At 36.4% G+C, this 14,230-nt stretch overlaps 1 protein-coding gene across 2 annotated transcripts in view; it reads right to left on the bottom strand.

The window, feature by feature from the left end:
- Positions 1-7,652: 7,652 nt before the first annotated feature.
- Positions 7,653-14,230, bottom strand: part of caln1 (calneuron 1) — an 88,891-nt gene continuing 82,313 nt past the window's right edge. For both annotated transcript variants that reach the window (XM_051678807.1, XM_051678806.1), the window contains exons 5-6: positions 14,012-14,168; positions 7,653-8,500 (exon numbers count right to left, since the gene is read on the bottom strand). In XM_051678807.1, coding sequence (XP_051534767.1) covers positions 8,373-8,500; positions 14,012-14,168 — 285 coding nt within the window. In that variant the 3' untranslated portion in view covers positions 7,653-8,372. The remainder of the gene's footprint in view (positions 8,501-14,011; positions 14,169-14,230) is intronic.

Consider the following 14,230-nt stretch of genomic DNA (forward strand, 5'->3'; position numbering starts at 1 on the left):
CAAATTTGAGCTGTTGGTGGCGCTGGAGGATTTGAGATAGAGACCCTGAAATCACTAAGGTATAAGTTCAGACAGTCCTCTATTGGTGTGCCAAATTTCATAACTTTCCTCCAAACGGTTCTATAGACTTCAATGATGGAAGATGACGACGAAGAAGAAGAGAGTAAACACATACAATAGGTGCCTCTGCACCTTTGGTGCTTGGCCCTTAACAACATTAAAGAGACAGTAAGTCTCTTCCTCACAAAGATTTAAAATGACGCTACTCTGAATAAGGTTTATTCAGTCTGAATGATTCATTTGTGAATCAGTCTGAATCAAAAGATTTTTTTATATCTGTCGCTATCAATAACGAAGTGTGGGAACCCATGGACTACTTCTTAGACAAGGCAAATAAAAACCCTACCGTAAATGTATAAATGGTTCCTTGCTGATTTAACTGAGAAACTCTGTCATCACCAACAATGCGCCAATGTGGCCTAACTAAATCTCAAAGGAGCCCCCCCCCATACAAAAGTCGCAATTGTCTTTGAAGATTAGTGGCACACTTGCAAACAGTACGATATTCCTATGACAAGAGGTTCATGGGTTGTGTAGTGGTTAGTCTGAAGTGTCAAACAGCAGCAGCTGAGCTTCTTCACACAAGAATCCTTTCTTCAGCAATGGTAAAGGCTGTTCTAACTTAAAAGAACATCAACTGTGCATACCAATAGACCCTCTCTGCACTTCCCACCACAGAGGCAAACCTCTCCCGCTGTGATGCTTCAGGCTCTGACTGACTGAAAACTCCCAGTCATGTGTGCCATTCCACATGTTTGGGGCTTGTTAAATATTCAACCACTTTTTTTATGCGTTTACAAGCCATGAATTAGGGCAGATATTCTTTTTTATCTTTCCCTATTTTGCAGAACCCAGTGCCTCTGTACAGATCACCGTATAGATTTTCAATGTCACGGAGGCCTTTTATATATATATATATATATATATATATATATATATATATATATATATATATATATATATAATTTATTTATTTATTTATTTTCCAATTGGTCGGGTTTGTTTTTATGGAAGGCTTTGTAGCATTGAGGAAATGTTGTAGTTCACTGGACAAGAGTACATGATTAAAATATATTACACACCGCTAGTTTTATTTTGATTAATTAGTTCATTACTTCACGATTCAACCTCAGAGCTGAGGTATTCGTTTGTGAAGAAGTGAGGTATGGGTTGTTGTTTTTTTTTTAAACTGATTGAAAGTTAGCTCAGTACAAATTAATGGTGTTCTTTCATCGAGATCTGTATTTGATAAACATAAACATGTTATAATGTTATCAATGATATTCATTAATGAAACATTATTTAAACGTTATTACATTATAACAATGTCCTTGATTTATCAAAAAAAAAAAAATAATAAAATAAAATAATTATATTTATTCAAATCAACTTACATTTGCCAGTGTTGTTCAGAAACATAATTTGTGTTTCTGTTGAGTAAACTAATGGCACAACTTTAATGCACTGAGATGAAGTAGGCTACTTTTTTTTTTATTAGAGAAATGTTTTTTTTATTTAGGATATTGAAAAAGGAAATACAAATTATTAATGATAAATAAGGAAGTAAATAATAAAATACATTATTGATAATTTCACAATAAGTCAACAAGGCTATGACAAAACACAAAATTAGGTGCTTTCCAATAGTAATAGGTATAACATCAATATACAGTGCATCTGGAAAGTATTCACAGCGCTTCACTTTTTCCACATTTTGTTATGTTACAGCCTTATTCCAAAATGGATTAAATTTTTTATTTTCCTCAAAATTCTACAAACAATACCCCATAATGACAACGTGAAAGAAGTTTGTTTAAAATCTTTGCAAATGTATTAATAAGAAAAAAAAAAGAAAAAAAATCACATGTACATAAGTATTCACAGCCTTTGCCATGGAGCTCAGGTACATCCTGTTTCCACTGATCATCCTTGAGATGTTTCTGCAACTTGATTGGAGTCCACCTGTGGTAAATTCAGTTGATTGGACATAATTTAGAAAGGCACACACCTGTCTATATAAGGTCCCACAGTTAACAGTGCATGTCAGAGCACAAACCAAGCCATGAAGTCCAAGGAATTGTCTGTAGACCTCCGAGACAGGATTGTATCGAGGCACAGATCTGGGGAAGGGTACAGAAATATTTCTGCAGCATTGAAGCTCCCAATGAGCACAGTGGCCTCCATCATCCGTAAATGGAAGAAGTTTGGAACCACCAGGACTCTTCCTAGAGCTGGCCGCCCGGCCAAACTGAGTGATCGGGGGAGAAGGGCCTTTGAAACAACCACACTGCCTTTTTCCAGAGCAGCCTGTATTTCTCCTGAGGTTATCTGTAGGTTTTTCTTTGTATCCTGAACAATTCTTCTGGCAGTTGTGGCTGAAATCTTTCTTGGTCTACCTGACCTTGGCTTGGTATCAAGAGATCCCCGAATTTTCCACTTCTTAATAAGTGATTGAACAGTACTGACTGGCATTTTCAAGGCTTTGGATATCTTTTTATATCCTTTTCCATCTTTATAAAGTTCCATTACCTTGTTACGCAGGTCTTTTGACAGTTCTTTTCTGCTCCCCATGGCTCAGTATCTAGCCTGCTCAGTGCATCCACGTGAGAGCTAACAAACTCATTGACTATTTATACACAGGCACTAATTGCAATTTAAAAAGCCACAGGTGTGGGAAATTAACCTTTAATTGCCATTTAAACCTGTGTGTGTCACCTTGTGTGTCTGTAACAAGGCCAAACATTCAAGGGTATGTAAACTTTCGATCAGGGCCATTTGGGTGATTTCTGTTATCATTATGATTTTAAAAGGAGCCAAAAAACTATGTGATAATAAATGGCTTCATATGATCACGATCCTTAAATAAAGGACGATCAGTCATATTTTCAAAATCAATGCCAAAATTTCACAATTTCTGCCAGGGTATGCAAACTAGCACAACTGTATACTGTATAAAAAACAATCAGTAGGCCTACCATTAATTTCTTAATAAATGCCATAAAGATTATGGTACATACTTGCAGGATAATAAACATCCTGATCTACAGCGGCTCAATATAATAGAGGTGTAATATGTCTTAAATTTATGTTTTTTTTTTTTTTTTTTGGTTGAAATCAGCAGTGAATCAGTAAACAGGACAATAAAAATATTACAAACAATGCTTTATTGCATAAACTCTAGCATTTGTCCTGTACATATTGAATATATATGATAAAATCATCTATAGGCAGCTTGCAACAAGCTCAGTTTCATCTATAGCTAAATATTTTGCATGCAAAGTGTACAGAATCAGATCTATCATTAATAAGTGAATTATTGTAAATACTGTATGATTATAAACATGTTTTATACAGTTCATACATCAATGTACCACCATATTACTCTAGTCAAACCCCAAATTCTCTATTTTAAATACATCCCACTTTAAATACAGCTTTGTTTTTTTATTTATGGACTCTTTGTGTACCGATTTAATAGATACATATTTCTTAAAGCATTTTTACTTTACCTTTAAGTAAATAGGATATCTCACAATTTTGTCTTCAAATAAGATTACAGCATAAACTGAAATAAGTGGATGTGGCTATGTTGTTTATTACAGCTAAGAAATCTTACCATCATTTCGGTACAGTTCCTGCAAAATCCCACCCCACATCGCTAAAATATAATAAATGTATATAAATCTTTACAAAATAATCTAAATATGCAAACACAGAATTTGTTGTTTTGTCAACTCATTCAGCTCTTTATATAATTGAATGCTACAAGCTAATGTTACAATCTGGATCAGACAAGAACAGCATGAGGACAAACATAAATTATCAAGTCAAACATCAACCACCAGGTGTCGCCATTATCCAAGAATGCCAAAAAAATCCCCACCTGCACCCGCTCCAAAACATTTGAGTGAGAAAAGGGGATTCGAGAACTAACATTATGCCTTTATAGTTTCTTAGTAGTGCATGCAACTTTATGCTCTTCAGTACATCTGTGCAGACAAATATGGCTTTAGTCAGGGGTCACAGGGGGAACTGAGCGCTGGCAGACATTGTATTGGTTTCAGCCACCCCCTCTGTAGGCCTGACACGATCTGTGCAGAATGTACTGCTTTAAACGATCATGCACAAACAGAAATCATCTAACACACATGTAAAGGTCTATTTACAGAGTTTTGCTTGCTCACATGCATAATAAAGTAGAAGCAGACCTCAGAAAACATTGCGGTGGAAAACATATAATTGTGTGATTTCGACAGCATTTAGAAGAGACTGACATTCTTGAAACACAAAGGTTGAGGAGAACTGCAGCAGGCACAGATTTTTAGCCTTTACACCTAAACTTCCTTTAGCAGTCTTTCACTCTTTACAATCTTATTTGTGAAGACGTCAGGCGTCTACGTTACATTTCTGTACATGGCTAGTTGACATGAAATACTTTTGGAAAGTTGACCTGCATGTCCCGCAGTGTGAAATTTTAAACAGCATTTTGCTAATTCTTTTATAACTATTATGCATGCAGTTTTTATGACCTCAAATTAATTGAGAGACTACACAGAAATATTTGTACTTTCAAAAATGAATTTGTCCCAGAGCAGGGCCGTTTAAAATAATCCAGTGAAGGCAAAAAGGTGATTAAAATGAGAAGAAAAGAATGAAAGAAATGGTGACCAGTTACAGGACTGGTTACAGACGTACACTTTCCCTTAAACATCTTTTAAAAGTTTTAACCTAAAATCTTGATGTTGATGAAAATAGTTCATGGACATGTCACGCATCATGCGTATCTATTGAAACATCAACAATGCAATGCAATGGTGGCTTTTATGCAGAATGAGATTAAATATGAATGTGTTCTGTACACACAACCATAAAATATTACTGTAGACTATGGTAAAGTGAATGACATCTTCACTGCAGCCCAAAAATGAAGACTAGGGACTTACAATAGAAGTGAATATCATATTAATGATCTGTGAACGAAACATCATTCCTCTAGTGTAAGTGAATTTGTGCGTCTGGAGGATAGGAGTTCAGCACGGCAAAACAATCAAAGCATATCCACTAAGATACATTTGAGAGCCATTAGGAATGATCAGAACTGCCATCACAGGCAAAAGATGCGATAAAATGTGCATCTCACTAGGTGTTCCCCTTGATGTAGCAACAACTGGCCATAAAGTACCATTAAACCACATTAAGGGATTCGAATATGACTTTTTCTTACAAAAGGAGTTATTTTTAAGAATCTTCACAATCTTTCAACATAGTGAACATGTTGTCAAGCTCCAAAAATGACAAAAAAGTACCATAAAAGTATCGTTGAAGCATACATATACATGTACATAATGGTCCATACAACTTTTGCACTGTATTACGATTCTTTTGAAGTCGTATGATAAAGTGTGAGTGAGGAACAGGCTGAAATGTAAGTCATTATTCACTGAAAATCTTCCCCTTCACTGATCTGTTAACTTGAGAACTGCTGTGACTGAATCATTGAGTCAGTGAGTTGAACTTGTGGACCGAATGAGTCTGATTCACAAATGAACCATTCAGTTTGATTTATTAACCAAATCAACCAGTTAACTGAAAAGAAATGAGCTAAAAAGAATGATTTATTCCTGAACCTGATTTGAGTTAAAGTCAGCATGAAATCAAAACTGACCCTTTTATTTTATTAATGCATGTTACTGGTCTTATTATGAACGATTCATCCATGCATATTTTCTATTTTATAAAAATTTTTGACCTCGTAATCTTTAATTACCATGACTTGCTCTTCCAAATGCTCGATAAGCCGTTGCACTCGGAAATACTTCGTAATATGGAAGTAAATTCGGTCGCAACTTGTGTTTCATGCCGACTTTAACAGTTCACTTGGCAAGATTATTAGTGAATAATGACTTAAATTTCCATCTGTTCCAATCCCAAAGCTACCATATGTCTTCAGAAGACTTGAAAAATCATGCAAAAGTCCTACAGACTACTTTTAGGGGTTTTACAAAAAAAAAAATAAATAAATAAATAAAAGAAATAAATAAAGGGAAATATGTTTGGAATGACAAAAGGGTGAGTAAATAATGACTTAATTTTTATTTTTTGGTGAAATATCCCTTTAAGCATCTTGAAGGATTATAAATGCCACCCTAACACAGGTCATATCTATGGAACGTAAAACCTGCCACTATTAAATCAATGAATGCAGTGATCAAAATGAAAATTAAACCTCAATAGCCATTTCATTTCCACAAAGTGTCTGTAAAAAATGTGCCAAAATTAAAATTAAATTAAATGATTACATTTTCATTTTCATAGGGACAATGCTTCATCCCTGTCAAATTAAAAACTAAAATGCAATAGCAGATTTTAAATTCCATTTTCACTGCAATCTTGAGGCAAGTCTGCCAATATTAAAATGAAAAAGCAAACATGAAAAAGAAATTGCAAATTTATTTTCCAATGCATTTTCTTAATGTTAGTGCAATAAAAGGGACGTAATTAAAACTAAAATTCAAATGCAAGTTTTTTATTTTATCTTTTATTTTTCAACTTCAGTTTTCATTTTCAAAGCCAACATCTAAATTCTATGTTAATGAGTGGGTGGTGCTCAAGGGACAATCCTTTAATACAGTGGTTCTCACACTAGGGGGCACAGAGTGGTTGACAGGGAGATAGATAGGGTGGTTGCGGACAGTTCTTCTATCAACGTGTGCTGCCCCGGCGGCTTTCACTGTTGCGCGCTGTCTTTGTGTTTATATCCGCGTCTCCCGCTGAACACACTTAGATGCGCCATACAATGTGGAACATCCCACTCCAGTCTCATTTGTTAAATTCCTTGAGCACTGGAGGCTTCTGTCATCAAGGGTTAGAACCTATCATTTATTTTAATGAACAATATGATATGAAAGATTATAAAACTTGCCACCAGATTAGCGTGCAACTCTCCCGCACACCTGTCTCTCTCTCTCCACCACACATTGAGATAAGGTCCTTAGCGTGGTAAATTCTGTAGATCTTCCACATTTTTTTGTTTGTTTATTTACTATAATTGGTCAATTCAATTAACAGTGGCAAATAATTGATGATTTATTAATCAGTAACAACCCTATTATTTACATCTATCTCCCTGTCAACCTCTCTGTGCCCACCTCTGTATTAAAGGATCCTCTCTTGAGCACCACCCACTCATTAACATAGAATTTACATGTTGGCATTGAAAATGAAATTTGAAATTGAAAAATAAAAATAAAGATAAAATAAAAAATAAAATTAAAACAGAACTTTGAATTTTAATTTGAATTATGTCACTTTTATTGTGATAACACTGAGAAAATGCTTTGGAAAAAAATGATTTTCAATTTCTTTTCGCATTTGCTTTTTAATTTTAATATTGGTAGTCTTTCCTCAAGATTGCAGTGAAAATGGAATTTAAAATCAGCTAATGCATTTTAGTTTTTAATTTGACAGGGACGGAGCACTGTCAGCGTGAAAATGAAAATTGAATCATTTAATTTTGTCGCATATTTCACAGACACTTTGTGGAAACAAAATGGTTAATGACGTTTTAATTTACATTTTTATCACTGCATTCATTTATTTAATATTGGCAGGTTTTACATTCCATACATATCTTCTACTCATAACAAACCCACTTTAGAAAAAGCATTAGACAAGGGAAGATGAGATCTGAGTTTTCTCCTTACACAAACAGCAAAACACATTCGAAATGATTCAAAACTATGAGTCAGGTTTATGGATTTGTACAGCCGACAAATATGGATTTAATTATGGACTACAGAGAGCACTCTTTCTCCAGCCTCCCACCATCCCCAGAACCAGAAACGCACTCTGGCTAAAGCAGACAGAAATAGTCTGTGGAATGGATGCTGCAACTCCCCTCCACAAAAATGTAATGAGTTGCCAATTACTTTTGCCTTCCTACATCGACAGCAGGCCTGAGCCCTGCCGAAGCTCATCAACAAATCCCTGCTGAAATCTGAGCCATGGAGGAGACGGCAATGCAAAAGAGGTGCTTATGAACTCCTGCACATTATTGCATTAGGGAACAGAGGTGCCACGAAAAGCAGAAAGTCAGCCCTTTAAAGTCCCTGCCAGAGAGAAACATGCTGGCTTTGCTTGCCGCACACATGTCGCTTGGTCCGTGTGGAAAAATAGAGTGAGAAAAAAAAAAAATACAAAAAAATAAAAAGCTCCTCTTTTCAGTTGTGAGGTGTTTGGTTTTGTTTGTTTCAGGAAATGACTTCATCGACAGACATGCACATGCAGGCTCCGCCCCGCTCACAGTGGTGTTGCTACTCCATGCCGTTGCGCAGCATCTGATTGGCTGCGATAAGCATGACGCTGATTATGAAGGCCATGGCGAAAGCGCAGATCAGGCTCTTGCGCACGCACGTCTGCCGGTTTTTCTTTTTGGGATGAACTGCAGTCGACAAGAGGAGAGACAGACAATAAAAAGGGTTTAGTCTTAAGAGCATGTGAATGCAATTCAACAAGAAGCAAAAGAAACAGAGCGATTAGCATTTTTATCCTAATCTGAACACATGAATACATTTTCTACTTATGGCTGAAAGCGTAGGCGTTGATTTGCATTCTAGCTGACTGCCTTTCATCTGACAATCTGACCCGTCTAAATAAAGAACCCTGTTTTCTGCAGCTGCAAGATGAAAACATTTTGCTGGGAGTAAAGTCAGAAATTAGGTCCACCTGAGCACACGTGGCAGCTCTAGGGTGACAGTAAGGTTTGGGCTCAGAATAGAGGTGGTTATTAGCTGCTTCTGGATCACACAGCGAGACAGATTGCATGCCAGTTTCACCCCGTGATATCATTTTCCGCTTCAGTCCTCCTTCCGGCATTGAGCTGTAGTCAGCAAGTCCCGCCCCCCACAGCTAATCCATGGCCTCGTTAAGGCAGAGTGGAGACACCATAATGAGCAAATGTAGGTAAGAAGAAGTTTCATTTTCCCCCTGCTCTTTCCAAACGACAGCAGATAAAAAGTCAGATATCTTTTCTTGCAGCATACTCAGCATGTTTTGAACATCAAAAGATAGTGCTGTCAGCATCAATTCACTTTTCTACAAGAAAACTCTCTCTTACAAAAAGTACACAAGCGCCATGTAATTTTTACTGCCTTTAAGACCCCATGAAATTGAAAGTAGAGTTTGGTCGGTTTTGAGTATGTGTCTCATTACTTTGAAGCCATCCATATGAAAGTACTATAAAAGCTGACAAAAAGTTTAAACATTTCAAATGTTTACATTTTTTGTCCTCTGGGAAAACAGACCAAAAATATTAGCTGCATCCCAAAGTGCATACTTCTGCACTATTCTGTGCCATTTTTTAGAGTAGGTTGTGTTGTCACACGAGCTGGGTTTTCATCCACATTTTGGAATATGGCAATAAAAAAGGATGGATGGAAAACCAGAATGCAAATAAAATTTCCAAAACTCAAATAAAAACAATTTATACGCCAGCTTGAGGTGGATACATTTTTTATTTGATATGAAAACAAGTGCATAAACTATGATGGAAACACATTTACTAAATATATTCCTATAGAATTTATATAGGAGCATAGATGTATGAAAAAAGTCTGGGACACAAATTGTTTCACGCATTGATTCAATATGGGATGCATAATTTCATCTTTAAACACTGGACGATCCCGTATTTTGTGGGACGGGTGGCAACCCTGGATATAAGTGTAAGGACTGAGCTTGGCTAGCATGCTGAAGCTAATGGCAACACATTGTGTGCATTTGAAACACACACAACATTTGAAACACACACTTCCGTCATCTGAAAAACAGTGAATGCTTCCCTGTAGTAAAAAATTATGTGTTCCATTTGAGATAACACTATGCTGAAAATGTATAAACTAGATGGCCGAGTACCATCTGCAACCTACTAGCATAAAACCATACTACTTTTACTATTTCTGCCATATTTTTACTACAAAAATATTATGACAGTAGTATGGTTGTGTGCTATTCCGAACGTAGTCATGATTCATGGCTGTGACGTAACTAAAGCCTATTTGCTATTTAAAAATAAAGAATGAGCCTTGCCTAAAATTCCTGTTTCACTAGGAAACTCAACTCGCTCGTCATGCCATTTCATGGGGTCTTTAAATATATGAGTTATATAGCTTTTTGTTAAAGAAAATCCATTTTGCCTGTGAGTTTGGATAGATACATTACCTACATTCTTGTTCTCAGCATGTCGTCTATTGACAACACAGCCCAGGCGCAGTCATGAATGATTCATAAAGACTCAGAGGGCTCAAAAGAACATGTAGTTGAGTATTGCTTTAGTGCTGTGGACATCCGTTATTGCTGGAAGGACAGAGACTTACAGGGTCAGCATAAGGGATGTGCCTGGTCCTTGCAACAGGCTGTACAGTAACATTGTACAGTAGCATGTATCGTGTTGCTATACTGACATACTGAGGATTCAAACAATGAGTTTGTTCTCAAGTGAGCAGTAAGTAATTTCCTGTTAATGGGTATGTTTGGACCATACTGCAATACTCGTACTATTTCTGGAGTACAGTTTTATAGTAATGTATAGTGTGGATGGTATGCAAATTTTTTGTATGCAAAGGAACAAAAACTGCAAAGTTTTTGAAAGCTTTATTATTGTGTAATATGTACACATACTGTTTTATTTTTTAAATAGCAGGCAGCATACATTGTTTCCTAAACAGTATGCAGTCAGCAGTATGCTAGAATTTCATTTTTGAACACGGTTGGCTCTTATTCGTCTTTCAAAAAAAAGATACAACAGTTGTTTTGACTCTATAATGACACCTATTGGTGTGAATGCATGAAGTGTATTACCTCGAATTACCTCACATTGAATTGACGACCACTATGAGGGAGCGACCTGACCTGAATGCAATAGCTTTTTCAAGGCCACTGATATGACTGGAGTTTTCATCTCGTTTGAGTCTACATAATTTTAAACATATTTGTCAATAGTACTATTCATTTAAGTGCATTATGAGCATGCTTCAACTCCTTGTCCAAGCTCTGGTTATATCAGGACTGGACTAATGCATTGCTCTTCTGGCAGGACTTACTGCATGTTCAGTCTAGCTTCTATCAAGAAACATCTAAAGACACACATCTTCTGTGCACACTTGACCCAATAATGTACTAATGATCTTTTTTCTTCTACTTAAAATAAATCGTTTTTTTTACCACTGTCTCTCACCTTACTCTCTACTTGTACTTCTCTAAACAATTTGAAACTTTGTATTATATAACTTCTCCTATTAATGCCTCCATAGGTTAAATCTCTTTGCTGTATTCCTTATTTGTAAGTCACTTTGGATAAAGTGTCTGCTAAATAAATACATGAATACAAATAAAAAATGACTTAATGCACACTTAAACTGGCCTACTTCACACTTTCACTTTAAAATGGCTTGATACTCTCAGCATGCAATATACTGAATTGTGTTTGTGTCAATTTAGTTTCACATGCTGACTTTACGAGTTCATTTCAAAAGATAATATCCTGATGTAGTGTACCATAGTCTTGAGTGAGCTCTGGTGACCCTATATATGCAAATATCATCACCCACACTGGAATCTGGAAATGAGCTGCCCACTTAAAAACAAAACAAACCAGCATCTTTAATACTCTCTTCTGATTTTAATAACCAAATAAGACTCCAAATATTGAACTTTAAATTGCATCTGATGTCTAGAGAGCTTGAATATCACATAGATGAGCATCAATCCTCCACCCTATTACCCCTGGGAACACTGGTGATATTCATTACAGGATGAGATGTGAAAAAGAGTCCATAGAGGTTCAGTGAAGAGGGCATTATCATATATTATTTGCATGAAACAACACCATTAGAATCAGTTAAGAACCACCAGACATGTTCACAAGTCTCTGATGCATAGTCCAAGTTTTCAATATACTGCAGGTTAGTTTTATTGACCCTTTAGGCTATTGCAACTCATTTCATATATACTGTATATTAGTGCTGTCAAAGATAATGTGTTAACACGCTAACGCAAAATTTGTTTAATCCACTAATTTTTTAACGCTGTTAATGCATAATATGACCCTTTGAATAAACTGTTGTTCATGAGAAGTGAGTCAATTTGCGCAAACGCTGCTAATGTCACATGCATTGCCATCAGGAAAACAGATGGTGGGAGATATTATGCTGAGACCTGAGGCAAGCATTTTATCAATGTAGCATAGCAGTAGATCAGATGCAAGACAGCTGCCATTTGAACACCTGCCTTGTACTGCAAGCAGCGGTGCGAGTGCGAGTCAAATGTTGTGAGGTGTGGTGCGAGCGCGAAGTGAATGTGAGAGTGCAAGGCGATCATCTGTGTTCCGGGACTGCTACCGGGTGCTTGAATAACATATAACGTGCGAATAAGGGCAGCCAGTGGAGTTTCTGATGCCTCCCTTGGGAGTCGGTGCCCTACGCAGACTGCGTAATATGCGTATAGGGAACGGCGGTACTGATTACTGGCAAACGGAAACCCTGCTGCTGTCTCCAAGGTTCTGTCACAGCGTCTCTGTTTGATAGTGCACTAGCCCATGCACAGGTTGGAGACATTGCTGGAACCCTGAATTGTGACCAAGGTATGAAAGGAGTTTTTGATGTATTTTGCACAGAGCTGTCAACTGTAAATGACAGTGCAGACATTTTTGTATGTCTGTCAAAACTCCATAAAAAGAAGCAAATAAATCCTGTCATAATACTCTTACAACTACCATATTTTGTACATAATTTGAATTGAGTTGTGCTGTGTTTATTTTCTGTTGTTCAACTCTGTTGGTGGGGTAGGTTTTGTGTGGATGACTGAAAAATACATCTGGATGAAGCATATTTTGTCCACTCATGTTTATAAAGATATTGCGATTAATCATGATTAACTACAAAAAAAAAAAATAGGCGATTAATCTTGATTAAATATTTTAATTGTTTGACAGACCTAATATATATATGCAATATAGAAACAAAAAATTCATTTGACCTGCACCATTAGGTCAGTTATGTCTAATATGTTGTCATCCATGTTTAACTTCTATACACCTCCTATAGCTAATAAAGTAGTTAAAGCTTATGTAGCTGTTCAGATTCCCCAGTTTCCGAGCAGTGAGAAAAAAGCAACAATAACTCCAAATTTGTTACAAAGTTCTGTTATATGGTCTACATTGCAATTTAAAGGGTTTAGTTGCTCAGAAGTGCTTTTTAATGGGTTTAGTTGCTCAGAAGTGCTTTTTTTTTTGTGGGTAAAACCAGAATGTTAGGGTATATTGACTAATTTAAACATTTGTCATGAGCCTGTTTGTTTATATATTTTAAAATTAAAATGTAAACATTTTTACTCAAATTTGGTGAATCTTTGGTTGTCTTTAAAAATCTTGCATGTCCGCAAATATTAAAACAGCAAATGATGTTTTATTTGTGTACAGGGGACGTTTAAGGTATAATACAGTTGCCCACCTACAAGCACACCCGGCTCCACCCTGGCCCCCCCATTCAAAATGGTCTAGAACCACCCCTGCTTCAGCATTAAGACTCATCACAGCTGAGAGACAAAACAGACTGAGTAATCACACAAACCTTTACTGAAGATCCACCAAGGCTGCAGCCATTACTCAATTATCATAAATAGTTACTATATTTATAAATGTTGTAAAATCTATTTTTTGCAAACTCTTTTTATCATAATTTACTTAGTACTGCTGGTGAGAACTTACTGTAGCAAGAGCTTCTGATGTTTTTTGGTTTGATCTTTTTCAATAAACTATTTTTAATTCTTTTAAATTTTATGGAAGTTTATTATTATTATTATTATTATTATTATTTTACTGTTAAAGCTGAAGTGTAAAAATTCTGTGCCACTAGTCTCACAAACCAAATTGCAAGGCAGGAATGTTTACACTCACTTCCCTCAAACTCTGTCTGACAGTTCCCCGAGTTCTCGTTCAAACTCTCCTCCTCATTGATGATGATGTTCTCGATGTCTTTCATCGTCAGGTGGTCTCGGAAGGCATGAAAGAGGATGTGCTTCAGCTCCTCCAGTGTTATCCGCTGCATGTCAAACTACAGAGGAGACAAGTAACACCACAGGACTCACTCAACCAAACCTGAACTCTTCAAAAGCA

Source organism: Myxocyprinus asiaticus, chromosome 39 (genome assembly GCF_019703515.2).
Source record: "Myxocyprinus asiaticus isolate MX2 ecotype Aquarium Trade chromosome 39, UBuf_Myxa_2, whole genome shotgun sequence".
NCBI classification, from domain to species: Eukaryota; Metazoa; Chordata; class Actinopteri; order Cypriniformes; family Catostomidae; genus Myxocyprinus; species Myxocyprinus asiaticus.